Below are 21343 nucleotides of genomic sequence, written 5' to 3' on the forward strand. Positions count from 1 at the left end.
GTAAAGTAGTAAAGGGATTATTTAACACACGGCCGCTTCACTTTACATAAACTCTAAATTATTGTTGGGAAAGCCTTTCGTTATTTCAGTGCGAAGTTAGGTGTACTCTTCTCATCCAAGACTCGAGAGAGAAAGCAGGGTGAGTCGATCCAAGGACATATTAGAGGAGAGTGAACATCTATATGTATATACAACACATGAAGCAAAGAAAAATTGTCCACTGCTCCCTTTTCTCCATCTCTCCCTGTATCCATTCCTACTGGATAAAATTTCAATTACTTTGTTTGCAGTCAGGTTCTAGTCATGTTCCTTCTGCTCCATTTCTCCACCTTCGCACGCTTATTATTCTGTGTTCTACAACCGAATTCTACCTAAATCCCTTAGAGATGCCCACGCCATCCTTGATGCATTTAACTCTGCTCAGCTGCCAGGCCACTGACTTCAACCATTGCCTTTTATTTCAATAACTGATATTTTCCCCCTAGCTCAAACATTCAAACCACATACAAATTCTGTTCACTCTCCTCTCTCCTCAGCTCAAAGAATTCCTAATGTCTTCCATGAATGTCAGAGTAGGTGTGGAAGCAAGGGAAGACTAGGAGAAAGCTTCTGAAAGAAAAAAAAAAAGAAAAGAGGCCTGTCAAACAAGCAAGTTACTATTTATACGGAAAGAACGGACTGGGAGCCTCGTTACAGAACTCATGGTCTCTGCTCTGATATGTCCACCCGTCACGCCCGTCCTTTGAGCGGTCCACAAAAACAAATCCTTTCGTCAGCCCTTTGTCTGATGAATGTGTGTGGCCATTAGCAGAGTGGTGACCTCCCCTTCATCTGGAATAAATCTGCAAGTAGTACAAATAGTGATCCTTAGGCCTTCCAGCTTCAACAATGGGTGTGGGTGCTGGTCTTGGAGCGAGAACACTGGGCTACCTACAGTTATCAGTGTTTTGTGTTTGTTTATTGCTTTGCCTCATCTTAGGTGATATTTCATTTGTCCTTCTTCTGTCTGTGATTGTTCCAGGCAAGAGGCATTCACTGAAGCCCGGGGTGCACGAAGAGGGGTTAAAAAGGTCATGGTTATCGTGACGGATGGAGAGTCCCATGACAACCACAACCTGAGTAAGGTCATCCAAGACTGTGAAGATGAAAATATTCAGAGATTCTCCATAGCTGTAAGTAATTGTGGTGGTTTTCGATCTCAAAAGTAAAGGAAAGAACTGTATATGTATCCTGATAATTTTATGAAAGTTAGACACACACATGGGTGTAAGGGAGAGATGCTCCACTTCCGTGTAAGGAAGGCAGGATTGGGGGGGGAAAGGATGGAAGGAAAGAAGAAAGAGAAGATAGAGAAAGAGAGAGAGAAGAAGATGGAATGGAAGGGAGGAAAATAAAAGACATTCTAGATTGTAAATGCCCAAGATGCAAAACTCACCACCATCGAGGTCTCTTGGACAATAACTACATTGCCTGGAATTTGGAAGATGTCATGGATCGAATCATATCCCACCCTCCAAAAAATTTTTTGTCAACTTGCCTGGGCCATATTCTCCATTGTTTGGCTGTTATGTAATAAGGTAAACTGGCAGTCATGTAAGGATGTAATCATCTTCCTTTATGCGATCTGATATGATCAACCAATCTTGGGGATTAGGTTGAGATGCAGTACCTTTACCTCAGTTTCCTGCACTGATCTGATGTGAGGGGAATTTCCTTGGTATGTGGTTTCTGCCACCTTTTCTTTTACAAGAGATAAAAATGGAGAGAACTAAGAAAAGGAGGAGTCTGACCACCACCAAGGAAGAAGAGTTACAAGTAGAGTGTTTCCTTTGGGCCCAGGGTCCCTATGCTGAGAGCCCCCTATACCCAGGGGAAGATTGATACCCAGACACATGGCCATCTACAAGAAATGCTGGGTCCAGAGATGTTGAAAGGAGACCAGGACCTTATTCCAGAGCCAACAGAGAAAATAAATCCTCTTTCCCTAACCTAATGTCCTGCATTTAGATTTCTAGCTTTCTAAATTGTGTGAGATAATGATGTTCGTCAAAAGTCATGCACTTTGGTATTTCTATAATAGTAGCACCAGATAGCTAAGAGAGAATTTAGTACTGGGATGGGATGATGCTCTAATAGATAACCTAAAATGGGGAAGCACTTTTGGAAATGGGTAATGGGCAGAGGTGATACTGTGAGTTAGGTGTTGGGCTGCTAGTCACAAGGTTAGTGGTTCAAACCCAGAAACCACTTTGTGGGAGAAAAATGAAGCTATTTGCATCAGTAAAGATTTACAGCTTCTGAAACTCTCGGGAGGGTCACTGAGTCAGAATTGATCAATGGCAGGGGATAAGTTTGTTGTTGTTTTCAATAGCGAACGCTAATTGCCTGGAATAAATTGTTGATGAAACTATGGATGTCAGAGCCACTTTGAGTGAGAACCTAGAAGGACAGAGAGCTGTAATAGTAGAAATGACACAGACAGCGAGGAGCAGTGACAATAGAACCAGGAGACCAGTGCAAAGTAGTGCAGTGGCCAATCCACAAAGCAAGAACGTTGAGCCCTTTTAACTGCTGCTTACTGGTGGAGTCAGGTGGCCCTTGGAGAACTCATCAGAAGGCTAAAGAGCTTGATAGCACTTGCCATAGTAGGCAAGAGACTAGGCTGGCCTAAGAGGGCCGAGGCCCGAGGGCCTGACATGACACATGTGATAGCTTCTTGTGTGCCAGCACGACACCCGTGAGAGTCCAGCCTATCAGGTCACAGCCGGATGTTGCCTCCTTGTGGGCATGGTCTCCTCATAAAGAGGATCCTGGGAACTTCCTCTCTCTTCCTGTCATCGAATCACTTGGAGACCTGGAAATGCCTCTGCCATCACTAGATCCACAAGAATTATCACCTGCTGACCAGTGATCTTCCCCCATTTTGCATCATTGCTTGTGGTTGCATGAGTCCGAAGAGGGGTTTATGGACTAATATTAGACGTAGGGACTAGTATTGGACTTATGGACTTGATAGGTACTGGGCTGGGATGTTTTGCTAATATACAATTGCTTCTTAATAAAAAGTTCTTTCTTACACATAGATGAGTGTCTCTGAATGTGTTTCTCTAGTCAACTCAGCCTAGCACAGCAAGGAATGAGGAAGCAGAAGATAAAAACAGGAAGCAGAAGCTAAAACCTCTGCAGAAAACAGAGTTGCCTTAGTCAGAAAAGATAGGCCACAGACTCCGAGGTCTCAAGGTGTGGGAGCTGTATCCTCTGGGCATTCAAAGATTAGCACCACAGCCCTCTATGTTTCAAAAAATCAGGTCTTCACCTACTCAGTTTTGCCATTTACAAGTACTAAAGGAGCTGGGGAGACCCACTGCCCAAAGGTGAGGGGGCAGTATTCCAGAGGCAAAGTGTTGAACGGGTTTTAAAGGACAAGAACAATATTTAAGTCTACCATTCTGCTAGACTATGAAAATGGAGCTCTCAAAGCCAAAGGAGGAGAATCACCATGCCAGTGTTCCGAAAGGGGCAGAATCCAGAGTGCACGACAAATACCCAGAGTCTGGAGGGTGGAGTTGTTGCCCTGAAGAGGGGTGGGCTACCCAGCTTACAGACTTCCTAGGAACCACAAAATCATCAAGACCAGCTAACATCACACGCTCACCTGAGAGGAGGAGCATCACATGGGGGGGTGAGTTAAGGGGGGAGTTAATGAAATCCTTGGCCAAATATAGTGGCGGTTCAAACAGAACAAGGGTATACTGCATAGTTTACAATAAGGAAAAGTATGCTTTAGGGTCATATCCTCTCACTCTACTTACTCAATATGTATGCTGAGAAGATCACCCGAGAATCTGGATTAGATGTAGACAAAGGAAACATCAGGATTGGGAAAAGGTTTATTATCAACCTGTGATAGACAGATGACACAACCTTGCTTGCTGCAAGTGAGGAGGGCTTGAGGCACTTGCTGATGAAGATCAAGGAGAGCAGCCTTCAGTATGGATTAAAACTCAATATAAAGAAGACCAAAACCCTCACAACGGGGCCAGTAGGTAACATCATAATGAATGGAGAAAAGGTAGAAATTGTCAATATCTCATCTTACTTGGCTCCACAATTAATGCTCATGGAAGCAGCAGTCAAGAGATCAAAAGACACATTGCAATGGGCAAATCTGATGCATAAGACCTCTCTAGAGTATTGTTTCCCCTTTTTTCCTCTGCTTCTCTTTTTCTTTTCTTTTTATTATCTGGAATTTAATACATATAACATATCCTATCATGTTTTGAGAATGATGAGGGCAACAAATGTACAAAATGCTTGACACAATGGATGTATGCATGGATTGTGATAAGAGTTGTAAGAGCCCCCAATAAAATGATTAAAAACAAAATAAAAAACCATATCATTCCATATTTCAATCATATGAAGTAGAGTTTTATAATTGCAACCACATTTTTAGAGTATTGATGATCAAGGGTGTTACTTTGAGGACTAAGGTGCTCCTGACCCAAGCCATGGTATTCTCCATTGCTTCCTATGCATGTGAACGTTGGGCATTGAATACTGAATAAAGAAGACCAAGGAAGCATTGATGTGTTTGAATTGTGGTGCAGCCGAAGAATATTGAAAGTACCAGGGACTTCTAAACAGACAAACAAATCTCTCTTGGAAGAATTATGAGCAGAGTGCTCCTGACAGGCAAGGTTTTGCCTTACATTGTTTGGACATATCGTCAGGAACTGCCAGTCCTAAGAGAAGGACAGTGTTAGCAGCATCAACAAGGAGGGACCTCCAGGAGGTGGACTGGCCCAGCGGCTGCAATCAGGGACTCAACACGGGGACAATTGTGTGGACGACACAGCACCAGGCAGCGGTTCCTTCTGTTGTCTCTATCGGTCAGAACCAACCCGATAGCATCTAGCAACAACAACATGTCTGCGTACTTTTTTTGGTTCCTTCTGGCATTTAGAGAGAGTAGGGAAGCTCGTAGTTCTCTGTCTTAAGAGGGGGATCGCCGAGGCACAGCAAAGCTACATGGCTCGGCTCATTGCGAGTCTGCAACTGAGTTAGACACACGCTAAGGAAAATTACCTGGGAGTAACCAGATTGCGGCAGCATGGAAGCCTGATACCCAAGAGGAAATGCAAAAGCTGGTTTGAGAAAGATTAAAACCTCCATTTAGAAGAGGTGATAAAAAAGTTAGGGGTAAAAGGATTCATATCTAACTAGTTGCCATTTAAATGGGGACAAGTTGTGATGGGGCCACATGTCCCTTCATTCACAACATATTACTAAGTGTAGCTATAGATGGTAACACCTGGGTTGGTCTAAACTGGTTCTGTTCATTTCTGGTGGCCAGGTCTTCAGACTCCACACCTTAGCTCAACATGCGACAGCTCCCCTGGGCTGCTCCTTCCTGGGCTCCCACTCCTCCCTTCGGCGACAGTTAGTTCGACGGTGCTGACTGGCTGTCACCACGGGTCTCCACATGTTCCTTCGAGAGTTCCGCAATCCTCCCGCCCCGCCCTTCTCAGTTGCAGTCAAGAGACACCAGCACCAAGACACAACCAAGGTTTCTGTATGTGTAATAGTCTGCACAGCACCCAGAAGAGAGAAGTAGTAAGAGGAGGGTAAGGTAGAGAAGGCGGCTGTCTTTTAGAGCCAGAAGGATTGGTGCTCAATTCTGCTTTTGCCAGGTACTAACTCTGACCGTAAGGAGCGCTGGCGGTGCAGTGGTTACGCCTTGGGCTGCAATCCACTTGGTCAGTACTTCAAATCTACTGGCCGCTCCTCGGCAGCAAGTGTGGGATTTCTACTGCTGTTAACAGTCTCCGAACCCAGAGGGGGCCGCTATGAGTCCGCATTGTCTCAGTGGTTGTGAATTTGGTTTGGTGTTTGGCTAACTGTGTCCACGGAACAGTTTTTAATTCCGTGAACTCGAGCATCTTCATCTGGAAAAGGCGGTAGCCTTTGTTGTGTATCCATGTGTGAGAGTGAGTGATGAAGGATCAATGAGATACTGGCGGTGAAAACGCCTAGGACCATGCAGACTAGGCATTCAGTAAGTATTCTTCAAGTATCCTTAACGCAAGGAGTTTGCACTCTTCCGATCATAAAATTATAGTATTTCAGACCTAAAACGGGTGCTAGAGACAAATTGGGCTGTCCTTTCACTCAGAAATGCTCAGTGATTCCCTCCTTAGTGTAAATTCGAACCTCCGTTTCTCAACCCCATCTGTATCCAGCCTTCTCTTGCAAATCCCTCAATTCTATGAATCCCATAGTTTGTATCTTCAATGTGGGGCAAGAGGAGCCTTCTCTGTCCTATTAATTTTTTTCATTAAGTGACGGAGCAAAACATTCAGAACTTCAAGACTTCAGCCAAAAATGTTTCAATGCAATCTTTTTATTTTACAAAACCCCTACCCATGGCCACCTAATAGATTCTGACACACAACGACCCTATGGAACAAGGAAAAACTGCTCCTTTGAGTTCCTGAGACTAAATTTTTACAGGAACAGGTAGCTTGAATTTTGTCTCCCAGATGACTGATCGGATTGAACTGCCAACCTTGCAGTTAGCAGCCGGCACGGAACCCGTTGCTCGACCAGTAGTATTGTTCGTATTAAGTAATGAGCAGCTATTACATAGAGTGGTTTTCCAGCAGTCCGCCAGTGTGGCTTCCTTGTTAAACGCGTGCACAGTAAAGGGCGCTTTATATCAAGGAAAGGAAAGAAAAAGAGATTCCGCTAGGAGTGTCCTGGAACAATGTCTGACCGCCCACCGCGTGTCCTAACCAAGGTAACTTGGCCCTAACAGGATGGCTTCTGGCTGCGGTATTTTCTTTTTTGTTTTGGGGTGAGGGAGTTCTCGCCTTCCTCTTGCTGTTTCTTCTATTTTTGTCAAGTATTTGTCATTACATTTATTGTATTACCTCTCTACCATCTAATTTGATCCCCCATGTTGTTGAGAAGGATATGGGATGGTCCCACTTTAAATCAGAGATACTGTCCAAATGATAGTCACAACATTTGAATGTATGGCTAGCCTCTTCCATATACAAAACCATGCATTCCCAGTTTGTCTCAGACAAGTAGAGGTCAGATATTCTGTAATTGTCCCCTTTCCCAGCCAGTGTACAGACGGACAGCAGGGCACTGTAGACAAAGACTGTGAATCAGATGAGTCATCATCAACTTTAACAAGGTTAGGCAACCCCATTGGAAAGGATGTATCTACTCGTGACTTCTTCCTTTTGGGTGACTTCTGTGTTGTGCATTATAGGTGGCTACCTATTCAAGAAGCACTGCCTTTCTATCATTATGCTTGCTTCCGTTGGGCTCTTAGGTGATACCCCACCCTTTTCCTACTCTCTGCTCCAAAAGAAGTCCAAGTCTATTGCTGCATCAATCTTTATAAAATCCTAAATTTCTTTCTTGGTCGTAACAGTGACTTATTATCAAGTTCTTCTTTGATGTGGAGTAAATAAACATGTGTAGAGATGTTTTACTTAGGAAATCTTGTTTTGTTTTCTTTTTTCCAATTCAGATTCCGTTTTACCAGTGAAGCAATTATTTTTACTTTGTGGCACTAGGAAATACGGTTTTTTTTGTTGAAAATCATTCCCTCTTTGTTCTTCCGCAAATGAAGACTAATTTTAGGTATTTCTGGAGGTCCCTTCATGCTGGACATGATCCAGTATCTGTCGGGGAAGGCCACCCCCCTACAGCTAATCATGGGTTCAATAGGCACAATTGTACAGTGATAATAAGTGAAGATTATGGTAAAGTCATGGAGAGCATGGGAGATAGAGGAGAGATTGAAATAATGGAGTCAGACACATTTCATGGTAGCATGCTCACCTCAGCCTCACTTAGTGGTCCACGTGGAGAGAGAGACTGGAGGGCAGGAGAGAGGGAGGAAGGGAAAGGGGAAAGGGCACAGGGGAGCAAGAACGGGGAAAGCCAGGGCGAGGGAGAGTGCTTTTCATTAGTAACCAAGGCTTATATATCTTGGGGCATGTAAGCCCCCTAATTACAGGTAAAGACATATGTGGCAGGAAGGGGCGGCACTATCGGTAATGGGAGGGGGACAACCTAAGGGTACACATGCCATAGGCAGAGGGAGGATTAAGGTAGATGTGTGACAAGTTGGGCAGATCCTAGATATAGGATGGCAGACTAACTTTGGATGTCACCTAGCAGATTTGACCTGTTTTCTGGCTCTCCACGGAAACCATTATCAGTAGGGTGTGAACTCTACCGACAATGAACCAGACAGCAGTCTGAATGCCTTCAGGGAGAATATCTCTAAGCAGTCGCTAATGTTTGGCATATCTTTGGGGGGAGACAAAGCTGGGGGAAAGTCTTTTTTATCCCACAATTTCTCCTTTTGTTTTATAGATAAAATTCAAAAAGAGCCACAGGGGCAAAGTGGTCATTTTCTATACATTGAAAGCTGTCAAGGCAAATTTAATGACCAAATTAATATAGCCAAAAAATTCAGGCTTATGGTAAACATATTGAACCTGTTAGATCTCTTGGGCGAGAGATATACCTTGGTCCTTGGCTGTGTGCAAGAAAGAATTCATACCAAAGCCTGGTTTGTGATCCCAGTTTCAGGTTCTACAGTAAATGGAACATGAGCCAGACAGAGTCCGCAGCACAGTTGTGGGACTGCAGCCTGGCCGCTCCTGACCACAGACTGGCTGTGGTGCATTTTGTAGCAGCCACTAGGAAAGAGAGCGCCAGAGCAAAACCTCTGGCCTTTTCATGGACCCTGTTGGGAGGTGTGGTTGACAATACTGAATGAAATTCACCTGGCTTAGATGGGCCAATCCAGGTGTCACGCCCACCTAGGTGTATCATCCCTTTCTGGCCAGAAGCTTGAACCTCTGAGCATGTGCAATGGATGCCCCAGTCCCTATGTGAGCTACCTAACAAATCCAGGCATGGGGAATAAAGTCCCTCTAAGCCCATCTGCTATTGGAGGAAGGTAGGAGAGGGATTGGATGCTGCTGCGGGTGGAAATAGAGCAAATAGGAACAACTGCTTCTATACAGAGACAGAATCGACCATGTGCTCCCGCAGCACCACTTTAAGGGGAGAAGCTGGGAAATGAGAGACTACCGCAGGAACATGTACTTGGATTATATCTCCAGCTACCAGAGTGGTGGTCTTCCTGCCATGGAATACTAGTCTCCAGATTCCCTCCGTACCAGTCAGGGAAGAAGTCCCAGTTCTGTTTCCCTTAGTGTTCGTTTCTCACAAAGTAGTCCTTCTATTCCATCCTGTTTGCCCAACATTTGGTCTTGAACAGAAGAAGATGCATTTGGTGGGGGGCAGGCACGGTATTTAAGAGTAGCCCTGCACCAGCTTCAGATCGGATGAAGGTGCTGAGCTGTTCTGAGGCTTTCACGGGGCCTCTGCTTCCATCACTTAGGGTATTAGACATGATGCTAGAGTCTGGTCTGACATGATGAATGCAGAATCTAATATTCGCGTGTAATGGCTGGGAAGTATGTGACAGGTGTACTGCTCAAATAAAAATAAGAGGAGTAAAAATTTCATTTATTTAGACACAAAAGATACTGTCCTATCTGTAAGTAAATTATAGACTTTACTTTTGACCATTGTCTCAATGGGATCATCAATTATAAATGTACACTTCTGGTAACTATTTTAAAATACCAAATGTCCAGGCCTGGTGTATTTGTATTTAATGAAACTTCTTTATATTGAATGGGATTGGGAACAATTTAGAAGTCTTATTTTGTGTCTTTTCTATCTTCTAGAAATTAATGTTTCTACAAGCTATCAAACTCTTGAATGAAGCCACAAAATGCATTATTTCCTATAGGTATTTTCATTGATAACACAACATAGTTGAAAACTATGTGGGTCTCAGCAACTCCTGGGATGTCTTTTGTTTCATATTTTCTTACAGACCCAGGGACACCTTAGCAAAAAAAAAAAGCCTAGCAATCTACATCTCAAAGCCCACTGTCATTGAAAATGCTATTGGGTGCAGTTCTACCCTGAAACTCAAAGGGTAAAGAAGAGTAATGATTGATTTGAGGACATCTGGTCTGGCTTACTGTGAGCCCTGGAAGCTTAACCATGACGCATAGGGCTGTTATCGCATGTCACCAACCACTCTTGGGGAAAGGAGGGGCGTTTCTACTTTTGTAAACAGTCTTTAGCGAGCTGCAGTTTCAGAAACTCACAGGAGCAGTTCTACCTTGTCCTAAAGGAGCACTTTGAGTTGGCATTGCCCTGATGGCAGCGAGTGAGTGAATGAGTGGTTTGGTGGGTAATTATAGAATAGAACTCTGGTGACCTTGTAGAGCCTTTCTGAGGCTTTAAATCTTCGTGGGAGCAGTTAGCCTTCCCTTTCTCCCTGGGGGGCTTCTGGGGACTTGAAGTGCTCAGTTGCTATCTAAAGACTGACAATTCAACCCACTCAAAGGTCCCACAGAAGAAAAGACCTGATGATTTGTTTCTGTAAACATTACAGTTAAGAAAATCCCATGAAACACTTCTACTCTGTGACACAGACTTACTATAAGTCAGAATCAACTTCATGACCTCCAACCCAACAAAACTCCCATTGTCTGTTTATCTTTCTTTTCTTTTTCGGTATATGAAACCGAGGATTGTACATCTATAGACATAGTGACTGGATTAATGGTTTCTTGGGGTTAAGGCAAGGTAGGTTGGGGAGAAATGGGGAGCTAATAACTGTAAGTTGAGGAAGGAGAAAGATGTTCTAAAATTGATTGTAATGATGATTCTACAACTCTTTTTAATGTAATTGAATTGTATGTTATGTGAATTATATGCCGATAAAACTTAAAAAAATAAAATGAAAAATGCCACGGGCATTTTCTCCATTGAACGATATCCATCTGTCTATGTCCTCTTATACATTGCACTGTGTCTGAAAATAGTCACATCCTAAATAAGCATTATGCATGGTCCAAAGACTTTACAGCTCTTTCTTATCTGAATTTTAACGAAGTGGAAGGTACTCTGTCAACCTGATAATGAATCTAGAATATGGTAAGGAGGAAACGGAAAGGAAGATGGTGATTTTTCAGTTCAGGGTGTTCTGTGAACTATAGGATAAATTTGAAAATTCATTGAGGAGCTGAAGGCTGCACTCAAAAGCAGAATAGGTGACAATCTACAAGGAAATCATATATATCAAAGCTGCGGTAGACAGAGAGCCCAGCAGTGCAGTGTGTTCTGAGAGGAACCCCACGTCGAGAGCAAAAGGTTGACGAAGCCACAAGTGCTTGGAATCGCTCCAGCTTTTTCCATGTTTACTCTGGTTGTGGACATTCCAGATGCGATGAGATGTTCCAGTTTAAGAAGAACTTTTAAAAAATATTTTAAAAATATGACAAAGTATTTGTGAAATATAATAACAGCAAGTGGCCCTTGGGTTTTCACTGCCTCTCTGCACACTCCTCCTCTGTCTTTTGCACTCATTCCTTCCCACCTCACTCAGCTCAGTGGGAGAAGTGCCAGTGGTCTCTGATCCAGTATGATCCCTAGCAGCTATCAGCATTTGGTTTTCAGCAAATTAGCCAGAAATTGAATTATTGTAGTCTGCTGGGACTTTTAAAGTCCTTCTGTAGCCCCTTTTACCTAAAGTCAGGACATCCTACTGGAAAATCAATTCTAAATATTGAAAAGCTTTCCAAAGAGTGTCTTTAGCTTTTTCTTTCCAAGAGGAATGTCCCAATTATGCATTTTCTAGATTAGTTACTACTGAGCCCAATATCGGTTTTTCAAATGTTTGCCTGGAACTCCCCATTGCTGAGGTTTGCTGGAAGAACTGCCCTCTGAAAGAGTAAGTGTCTCCCTTCCTAACTGCTTATGCCAACAAAGGGTGATGTCACCTCCTGGAATAATATCAAAGACATTCAATGTTATTTCTGAACTGTCAGATTTTACAGGAACAGCTGTTAATAAACAGGAGTTCAGGAATGCAAGAGGAGAACTTTTGCACATGTACAAAATTACTCTTCTTATTTTCCTAAACCAATTGCAGTGTTTATGCAGCAGTTAATACCAGGGAGTCTACTGGTGCTTTTCCAAGATCGTGGGAGTACATAAAAATTGCATTATACTAGAGTACTATACACTCTCTTATTGGACTAAGGTCCTTATTTAGCACTGAGAATTTAAAATATATCCTTGCCATTTTTGCTGTGTCTTAGATTCTTGGCAGCTATAACCGAGGAAATCGAAGCACCGAGAAACTTGTGGAGGAAATAAAATCAATTGCAAGCGATCCCACAGAAAAGCATTTCTTCAACGTGTCTGATGAATTGGCCCTAGTCACTATTGTTGAAGCTCTGGGAGAAAGAATATTTGCCCTGGAAGGTATGACTATTTCTCTTCGTCCTGTATGTCCGCTCTATAATTCAAACTCGATGTAACGGGTTCTCAGTATTTATTCTGATCACATCGCTAATGCATTTTCACCCTGAACCACAGCCAGCACGGAACAATGGCCCTTTATACAAATCTGTCATGGAGATGGCTATTTCATATAACACTGTGCTCCCTGGAAGCTCTCTCTGTAAGGCCACAGCAGCGCTGATGTGCGAGCTGACAATGGTCCATGTTGAAGTGCAAGGACAAAAAATGCCCTCCTGTGTTGTGTTCCTTTTCCATGAACCAGGCTTCGAAATCGAAGACCCTAGTGCTAGGTCCCTGATGGTGTTTGTTGCTTTGTTTCTTTCTTGGCTTCTGTGGCAGTGTCTTTAGGAAAGAGCATCTGAGTCATTTTATTTTCTCCACATTTTGCAGTTCATTCTGTGTGTGTTTTTTTTAACCATTCTACTGCTTTACAGACTTTTCCCTTTGATTTTTAAATGACAACTAGCTATTCAGGGTGATGAAACCTGGCAGCCTCCCATTTCCTTAGGGAGGGATTTCTAGGAACAAATGGCTTTGGGACTGGACTTTTCCTGACAACGATTCTTTGGAGCTGGTATTCCAGACAAGCTGGCACAGTCTCCTTGTAGTTTTTGAGTGCTGGAATCTCATGGGCCACGCCCCCTTTCCCATCCTGTCGGGAGAACTGGCCAGAGAGATGCATCGACTTTGTGCTCCTTTTGAATCCAGTTCACGCTTTGACCTGGTGGAGATGCACTGACCAATGCTGGGTTTCGCAACTTAAAGATAGAAATGCAAACCAGCTTCTCACAGTCTCTCTGATCGGACCCAATAGTAAGAAGCAAAGATGTAAAACAGAAGGAGGCAAAGCTGGCGGAAAAGATGGCTCATTGTCCTGGAGTTGCCAGGGGAAAAAAGTGGTTCCCAGGCACAGACTACTAAAATGTGAAGTATAGAAATGAAAGAAAGCGACACAGAAGAATGGCTTTCAGCGTTTTTTTGACAGTGATCCATGAGAATAATTTTTTCTTTTTCACACACAAACACACACACAATCTAAAAATGAAATCTACGTTTTGTGAGATACCCTTTTCATGGGGCAGAAACCATTCACAGTAGATGACTAACCGAGAGGGCGGTAGAGCTACTGCACCCAGTAGTTCTGTTGAAGAAAAGCCTGGAGATTTCCTTCTGTGGAGACGCTAGCCGAGGAAATCCCGGGGAGCAGTTCTTCGCTGCAGCTGCGGGGTCTGCAGGAGCGGGGATCCACTTGCATGCAGTAGGTTAGGTTTGGGACTGGTACATGCAGTACATTCTCATCGTTTATCGTCGCTTCCAGTCCTCATTTTTCTCTTCCAGTTCCAAAGAGCTGGCTTTGGCTTAGCCTGTGGATTTCATGGCTAAGTTGCACCTGGAGAATATAAAGTTTGATTTAGAGATGCTGAGGACCACACTGAATTGGCTGGCTCCCTTGGCTCTGGTGCCTTTTCCCTCTGCCTTTGGAAACACAGCACTCAAATTGTTGAGCCATGTGAAGTTGCAGCTGCTCCTGAAGAACCCAGCTGTCCTGTGATCTGTGGACAAGTCACTTTTAAGTGGCTTTCGTCTCTCGATAGTTTACTAGATAATGAACTTGGCTGGGTTTAAGGAAAATACATATGAGATCTTCCAAAACACAGTGCATTTTAAATTTTTAATAGCATGAGCCAACAGATGATAGAAACAGCCTGTAAAGACCCTTCAAAAGAACAAAGATTACCTAATAATATTGGATAGCTCCATATTGTACAGCCTCCTTTCAAAACCTCAGGTGAGTGACGGAAGGAAATCCCCTCCCCGCCGTGGGGGGAGAGGAGATCAACTTGCCTTAAATAACATTTTCACACTTTTCCCAGCCTCGCTATAACATGCCTTACAGTTAGCCCACTGTAGTGCCCAGACACTCTCAGGTGCGTCTATGTTTTAAAATAAATGTTTTGTTGGTTTTTTTTTCATTAGAAATGCCACAGTGGAAAAATGTCTTCGTGATTTTGTTGCCACCTTTCCAGGGTTAACTGAGAACACTTTTGGAGGAGATTCCATCTGATGTTTTTTCAGCTCAGAAAAGGGTTCACTTCCTTACTACTGGACACACCTCTACCTCCAATTAGTATATATGAGGGAGCTTCAAGGATTCATGGAAAAATGGAATGGAAACATATGGCATGTTTGTACTGACTTCTGTGGAGTTGATTCTGATTCATGGCAACCCCATGTGCAGCAGGGTGGCACCGTACCCTGTCGAGTGGCCCTGGATGCTAAGAAACTGGGGTGACTGCTAAGAACCCCCGGGGGCTCAGTTCTACTCCAGAAATGGTCTCCCTGGCTTACCATGCATTGGGAGTGGTGCTCAGAATCCTAAACAAGGGTCTGCCATTGTCCCAGAAACCAGGAACAGTTGGGGGAGGTGTTGAGGAGGGGCTCTTACCTTACCGTCATACTGACTCAGCAGACAGACTGCCTCCTCTCTGCTCTCAGCAGAATGTAGCAGCACCTGAGTCTGAGTGGATGAGGTGCTTCCTGTAGCTTCTTGGTGACAGCTGTTAGCATCTTTATTGCTAGCCTTGAAAGATGCCTGAAAAATCGCCCACAAGCATTTTAGATTTACATATGTCTAAATTAAAGCATAGCTTGGTCATTTAACTTAAAGAGCATTTAACCTGTTTAATCTCATTCTATAAAATGGCATTTCCAAAGTATTTTTCAATAAAAGCATGCTAGTAAACACACACACACACACACACACAAAACTCAACCCATTGCCATTGAGTTGACCATGACTCATGGCAGTCCTGTGTAGTCTTCTTGAATTTAATCTTTATAGAAGCAGATCACCAGGCCTTTCTCCTGTGGCACCTCTGGTTGGGTCCAAACTCTAAACCCCTTGATTAGTAGCTCAGGACAAACTGTCTTCACTTGCCTCACCCCACAGGGACAGATGATTCTCAGACCTCAGTGAGAAGTCAGACTTGCATTCTTAAAATCATGCACTATTTTTAACTTATCTGCAAGGCCAAAGAAATCAGCAATGCCTTACCGGATTCAAATAAATTAACATTCTTTTCAATTCCCCGATGAGTTTGTGGCTTTGTAGTTGTGCATATTTTGAAAGTCATTCTAGAGAGAAGACTTCCATTGAAAACTTCAGGTCATCTCTACATGTCAGTAGTTTTAAAATGGGTGGCAAATATTTAAATTGAGCATCCATGTGTACATACATGTACATATAGCCCCGGTCTAAAAGCTTCCTCTGATATAAAACACAGTCCCACAGAGAGCTACCAGGGCAACTACAACCCAACTCTCTAACCTTTTTACCACCTAATGGAATTCCTCGAGGATCCCAACCAAGCCTGAAATGGAATGGGGTTGGGAGAGGCCAAATAAGCTCATCAATCTGTGGGTGGAATGTTTTCAGCCTCATAACCTATTAGATAAGTTTAGTCCAAAGTCTCAGCTGGGTCTCCAGGGTGGTCCAGTGGTTTTATACAGCACTGAACCTCTAACCTCTTGCATGCAAAGCACCATAGGATCCACAAGCCTGCCACAATATAAGAAAAACAACCTGCATGGAGACCTCGGAGTCCTTCCAGCAAATGTGAAGACAAGAGCAAGCAGAACTCTGATATGCACGTGGCCGTGGCCTTCCATTCCCCTCTCTGACCTCGCCCCAGCCCCTCATAGGGACTTTGTAGGGAAACATGTGAGCCCTTAGGGACATTAGAAGTTTGGGTGGATTAAGACTGTACACCAGGCCAAGTCCCTGTCTACTAGACGTCAGCAATGTGCTCAAGAACCTGGCTTGTGGCTCATGATGATTTTCCTGTTTTGTAGCTACCGCTGATCAATCAGCAGCCTCATTCGAAATGGAAATGTCTCAGACTGGCTTCAGTGCTCATTATTCACAGGTACGTTCACCAGGACTTGGTGGAAGTGAAATGGCTTTGGGCTAGGTGTTCTCTCCTACCACCAGGTGTCAGTATTACAAACGCAGCTGGGCAACACATGGCTTGAGCAGTGAATGATGTTTTCTAATATAAATAGGAAAATGGCATTTCGAGAGCTCTTTGTGAGGGAAACATGCCATCGCACCTATTGCACTAATAAGTGTGAGGATTTATGGATTTATGGGCATTATGTCCTCCCAAAGTTCTGCATAAAGGTGTGAAATATTTGGTTTTCTTAGTTACCAGCTATTCGAGGGTCATGCTAAAATCCATGATCTGGATGCATAGGACCTGCGGTCCTTGGTACCCAGAGTAAAGCTGAAATACAAATTTAAGAAATTTATCCTGTGTCATTGATGGGGCACATGGGTGACATACATGGTGAAGTGCTCCACTAGGGGACAAAAGGGGAGCCGTTCGAGCCCACCCAGAACTGGGGACCTGCTTCTAAAAGGTCCAAGCGTGGAAACCCTATGGAGGAGGATCTCTATTCTGCACACAACTCCAGGCAATTAATATGAACGTGAAGATGGGAGAGAGGAGAGGTCGGTTCTTGCAGGGGACTAGGAATATTTCCCTCTGCCATTGCCTGAGTAGCAAGAGCATTGCTTTTTGTTAAAAAAGAAGTGGGGGGAGGAGGTGACTGTAATGGTCTTTGGAAGCCTATAGGATTATCATAATGACTGTCTGATGTATTATATGAAAACCACTTTGAACAGTACTTACTCCATACTTCATGGTATAGAAATGCCTGCTCTGACTGTTGCTTAGGAGATATGCTTTCTCTATTTGATTGTCAGGATTGGGTCATGCTTGGAGCAGTAGGAGCCTATGATTGGAATGGGACAGTCGTCATGCAGAAGGATAATCAATTCATCATTCCCCAGAACATGACCTTCAATGTTAAGGCGACCAAAAAGAATGAGCCACTTGCTTCTTACTTAGGTAAGGCTTGAGTATGATGACAAACTCCCAGACCACCAAGCTCACTGCCATCGAGTGGATGCCGACTCAGAGCCATCCTGTTGGGCAGGTTCGAACTGTTCCTGTGGGTTTCTGAGACTCTCAATCTCCATGAGGGTAAAAGCTTCATCTGTGGCCCATGAAGAGTCTGGTGGTTTTGAACAGCTGACCTTGCAGTTTGCAGCCCAACATGTGACCCACTAGACCCACAAAGCTCCGTAGGAAGTGGTTGTGTGTTTTGTTTATTATTGCTGCTGTGCTGATCTTTAGAAATACTTGCATTACTGACACAGGGACCCAACCACGTGGAAGGTCCCTGATAGAGAGGAAACTTCTCAGTGCTCAGGATTTGATAGGACTGTTTTCGGGAATTTGAGCAGCCTTAGCTGGTCAAGGTTTTAGGGTGTGGAGGTTATTTCCGCTAAGAGGGGTTATGTCGCTCAGGAGATGATGGAGGCTGATCCATGCACTTTCGGATCTCTCTCTGAGCCTCATATTCCCTTTGATCTTGAGAAAAGCACTGGACCAGGTAGTTAGGAAATAAGAGAAGAAAAAGAAAGCTTGACTCTGCTTATATCCTGCTGACTAGGTGCCTCAATGCCTCTAAAAATCAATCACCAAAATGGATTGCTTGTCTGAGTCCTAATCTTGGAAAGCCAATGTTTGAGTTCTTTCTGATCTGCTGGTTCACCTTGAGTAGCTTTGTTCACAATCAGAGAAATACTGAACTGAAACCCAGGGCTATACGGTCATCTTATCTTCTAAGAACTGCTTTGGTCTGGGGAGCATGGATCTATATCAGCCTGGGAGCTACATAAGGCATTCTGGGGTCTCTCCATCATATGAAAAAAAAAAATACCTCACTGCCATTGAGTCAAATCCGACTCCTAGAAACCCTATGGAATAGAGTAGAACTGGCCCTGTGAGTTTCTAAGACTATAACTCTTTAGGGGAGTCGAAAGTCTCTTCTATCTCCCACAGAACTGCGGGCCTTCCATTTTGCAGCACCCTGTGTAACCGCCGCAGGACCAGGGCTCCCGTGGCTTCAGTAAGATCTCAGTAAAGAGTGAGCCATGGTTTGCTAGAATCCATGTAGTCGACGGCACCTAACAACAACAACAAATAGGTGAGGAGTGTAAGAGGGAAAGAGAGTTAGGATGGAAAAGACCCTCTGGTCTTTTCCCAGCTCTTTATTCACTCAATGAGTGTTGTTGAGATGCCGCCTCCTCTCCCTGGCCATTGTTCTTGGCTTAGCAGATGAGGCCATGAACATGCAGACAAATGCTGTGACTATGTGACGTCCACACTGTAACACTTTGGCCTCCTGCTTCCTGTCCTGGAGGCAAGTCTCCCCCCCACCCCATCCCAGTTCCTGTCTATCTTGAGAGGAAGGTGATAAGATGCTGTCTGGCAGGCCCTATGCTACTACCTCTATATCATCCACCTCCATATGAATGCTGCAGAGGCCACACGGCTTTAGAATAAAAGTCCTGTGTGTTTCAGATGAGTAAAATAGGCACTGGCCTGCGAGCCACATGATTGCCAGTCCGAAACCGCCAGCAGCTCCGTGGGAGAGAGATTGAGCTTTCTACTCCCGTGAACAGTTAGTCTTGGAAACCCACAGGGGGTCGCTATGAGTGAACATGGCAGTGAGAGGAAAACATAATGTCACGGAACTGCATAAATCAAAGTTTGATCTCTTTCCCACAAAACACCTATCTGTTCTGCCTCAGGCAGACAATAGCTAGGCTTATCATAAGCATTGTTATAAACACCACACATTACAAAGAGAAAGTGACAAGATTTTCCAATAAATGATAACACAGAGGAGCTGGATCTGGACCGGTTCCCTTCGACACACCACATAATGTTTGGGGGAGGAGCCAGAGCTTTAACAATCTGACCTTCAAGATAAAGTGTATGTCCCATGTCTTACTTGGAAGACTGTGGTGGTAATGTGAAATGCAAGGGTGGGGCTTGAAATTCATGGAGAGTTTTATCATTAGACCTTAGAGAGCATAGAGCCAAACATCCAATTTTTCAAATTAAGTATCTGAGCAATTGAACAATGATGTCACCACTACTTAGGGCAAGTCTGACATTTTAATCTTGGGCTCTTGACTCAGTCCAGTGTTCATGTCACCACCCCTAAGCGGCTGATTCTGGGTTGATTTGGAATGTACCTCTCAAACTCTGAGTACCTATGATATAGCTGACATTGAATTGTAACTTGAGGATGGCATCTATAAAGCAGATCAACTTTGCTTTGATGGAGTGTGCGATTTTTAATGAGACAGATAATTGAACAAACATTCACTAAAGAATACCTAAAACTGAAAAAAAGAGGTTAAATTAGATAACTTCTAAACATTCCTTGAGCCTGCCTATGTGATATATCTTGAAATCAAGAACCAATGTGTCCCGCGGGTTTCTAACCCAGTTTTATAGTGTTTGCCCTCATATGTAACTGGTGGTATATAAGTAAATTAGAACTTTTTAGGGAATTCATTTGACAATTTACATGTAAAACAACGAAAGTGCCCAGTGCACATTGCCTTGGAACAGTGGTTCTCAACCTTCCTCATGCTGCGACCCTTTAATACAGTTTCTCATGTTGTAGTGACCACCCCAACCATAAAATTATTTTGGTTGCTACTCCATAACCGTAATTTTGCTACTGTTATGAATTGGGCGACCCCTGTGAAAGGATTGTTTGCCCTCCAAAGGGTCACGAACCACAGGTTGAGAACTGCTGCCTTAGACATTCTACTTCTGGAAGATATGGCCAATGAAAAATTCAGATACAGAAGAATGCCAAGGAAGCAAACTTTTATTTCTGATGGGACATTCACATGATTGCAAATGCCTAGCGGTATGAGAAAATTGAATAAATGGTAAATCTACTTAGTGTAGCATTGTTAGGTGCTGTCAAGTCAGTTTCGACTCACAGTGACACTATGCACAGCCAAACAAGGCACTGCCTGATCCTGCACCACACTCACCATTGTTATGTCTGAGCCCATGATTGAGACACTGTTGTCAACCCATCTCATTGAGGGGCTCCGCTTTCACTGACATTCTGCCAAGCATGAAGTCCTGTCCTCATGTCTCATCTCTCCAACTTGAGGGAGACAAAGTCCTGCTACCGTATGTCTAAGAGGCATTCTGACTACAGTTTGTCCAACACAGGTGTGTTTGTTCTCCTGGCAGTCCATGATGCTTACAGTATTCTTTGCCAACGCCATGAGTCAAGTGCATCATTTCTTCTTCAGTCTTCCTTATTTTTTGTCCAACTTTAACATTTATGCTGCAGTTGAAAATGGCATTGCTTGGATCAATGCTCAAAGTGACATCAATGCTCTTCAGCACTTTGAAGAGCTCTTGGGCCGTACATATAATAATCTTAGAGCTTCCGATACTAACGGCACAGTGATTAGGTATGAAATTGGTGCACACTCAGAGTGGGCTCTGAGGCAACCAAGACTTGAATTTCTTTTCTGATTCTGCTCTCCTGCTGGTCAAATATATTCCACATTTATAGCTTCAATTTGCTAATTTCTAAAATAGGGTAAAAATAAAATCAACCCTTCTAGAGGCAGCAAATGATCAAAAACCAATGGTGTTGAAGGAAGTTTAAGTTTCACTGAAAGCATTAGCCATAAATAAAGTTTCAGGAATTGATAGGATACCAACTGGATTGCTTCAAATAGCTGATGAAGTATGGAAAGCAGCCACTCATCTGCACCAAGAGATTAGGAAGAGAACTACTTGGCCAACTAACAGAAAGAGATCCATATTTGTATACATTCTAAAGAAAGGTACTTATCCAACAAAATGTACAAATTATAGGACAATATCATTGTTATCACAGCCGCATGATAATTTTCGAAGATGACCCAACAACTGGTGCAGCAGTGCATTGACAGGGAGCTCCCAGAAGTACAGGTGAGATTCAGAAGAGAATGTGGAACAATGGATATCATTGC

The 21343-nt window shown here is 43.5% G+C and overlaps 1 protein-coding gene across 2 annotated transcripts in view; it reads left to right on the forward strand.

Annotated features, from left to right (window-relative positions):
- ITGA1 (integrin subunit alpha 1) overlaps positions 1-21343 on the forward strand; it is a 203102-nt gene that overhangs the window by 118940 nt on the left and 62819 nt on the right. For both annotated transcript variants that reach the window (XM_075541021.1, XM_075541022.1), the window contains exons 8-11: positions 1022-1172; positions 12225-12390; positions 16282-16355; positions 17195-17339. In XM_075541021.1, coding sequence (XP_075397136.1) covers positions 1022-1172; positions 12225-12390; positions 16282-16355; positions 17195-17339 — 536 coding nt within the window. The remainder of the gene's footprint in view (positions 1-1021; positions 1173-12224; positions 12391-16281; positions 16356-17194; positions 17340-21343) is intronic.

Source organism: Tenrec ecaudatus, chromosome 2 (assembly GCF_050624435.1).
Source record: "Tenrec ecaudatus isolate mTenEca1 chromosome 2, mTenEca1.hap1, whole genome shotgun sequence".
Taxonomy (NCBI): Eukaryota; Metazoa; Chordata; class Mammalia; order Afrosoricida; family Tenrecidae; genus Tenrec; species Tenrec ecaudatus.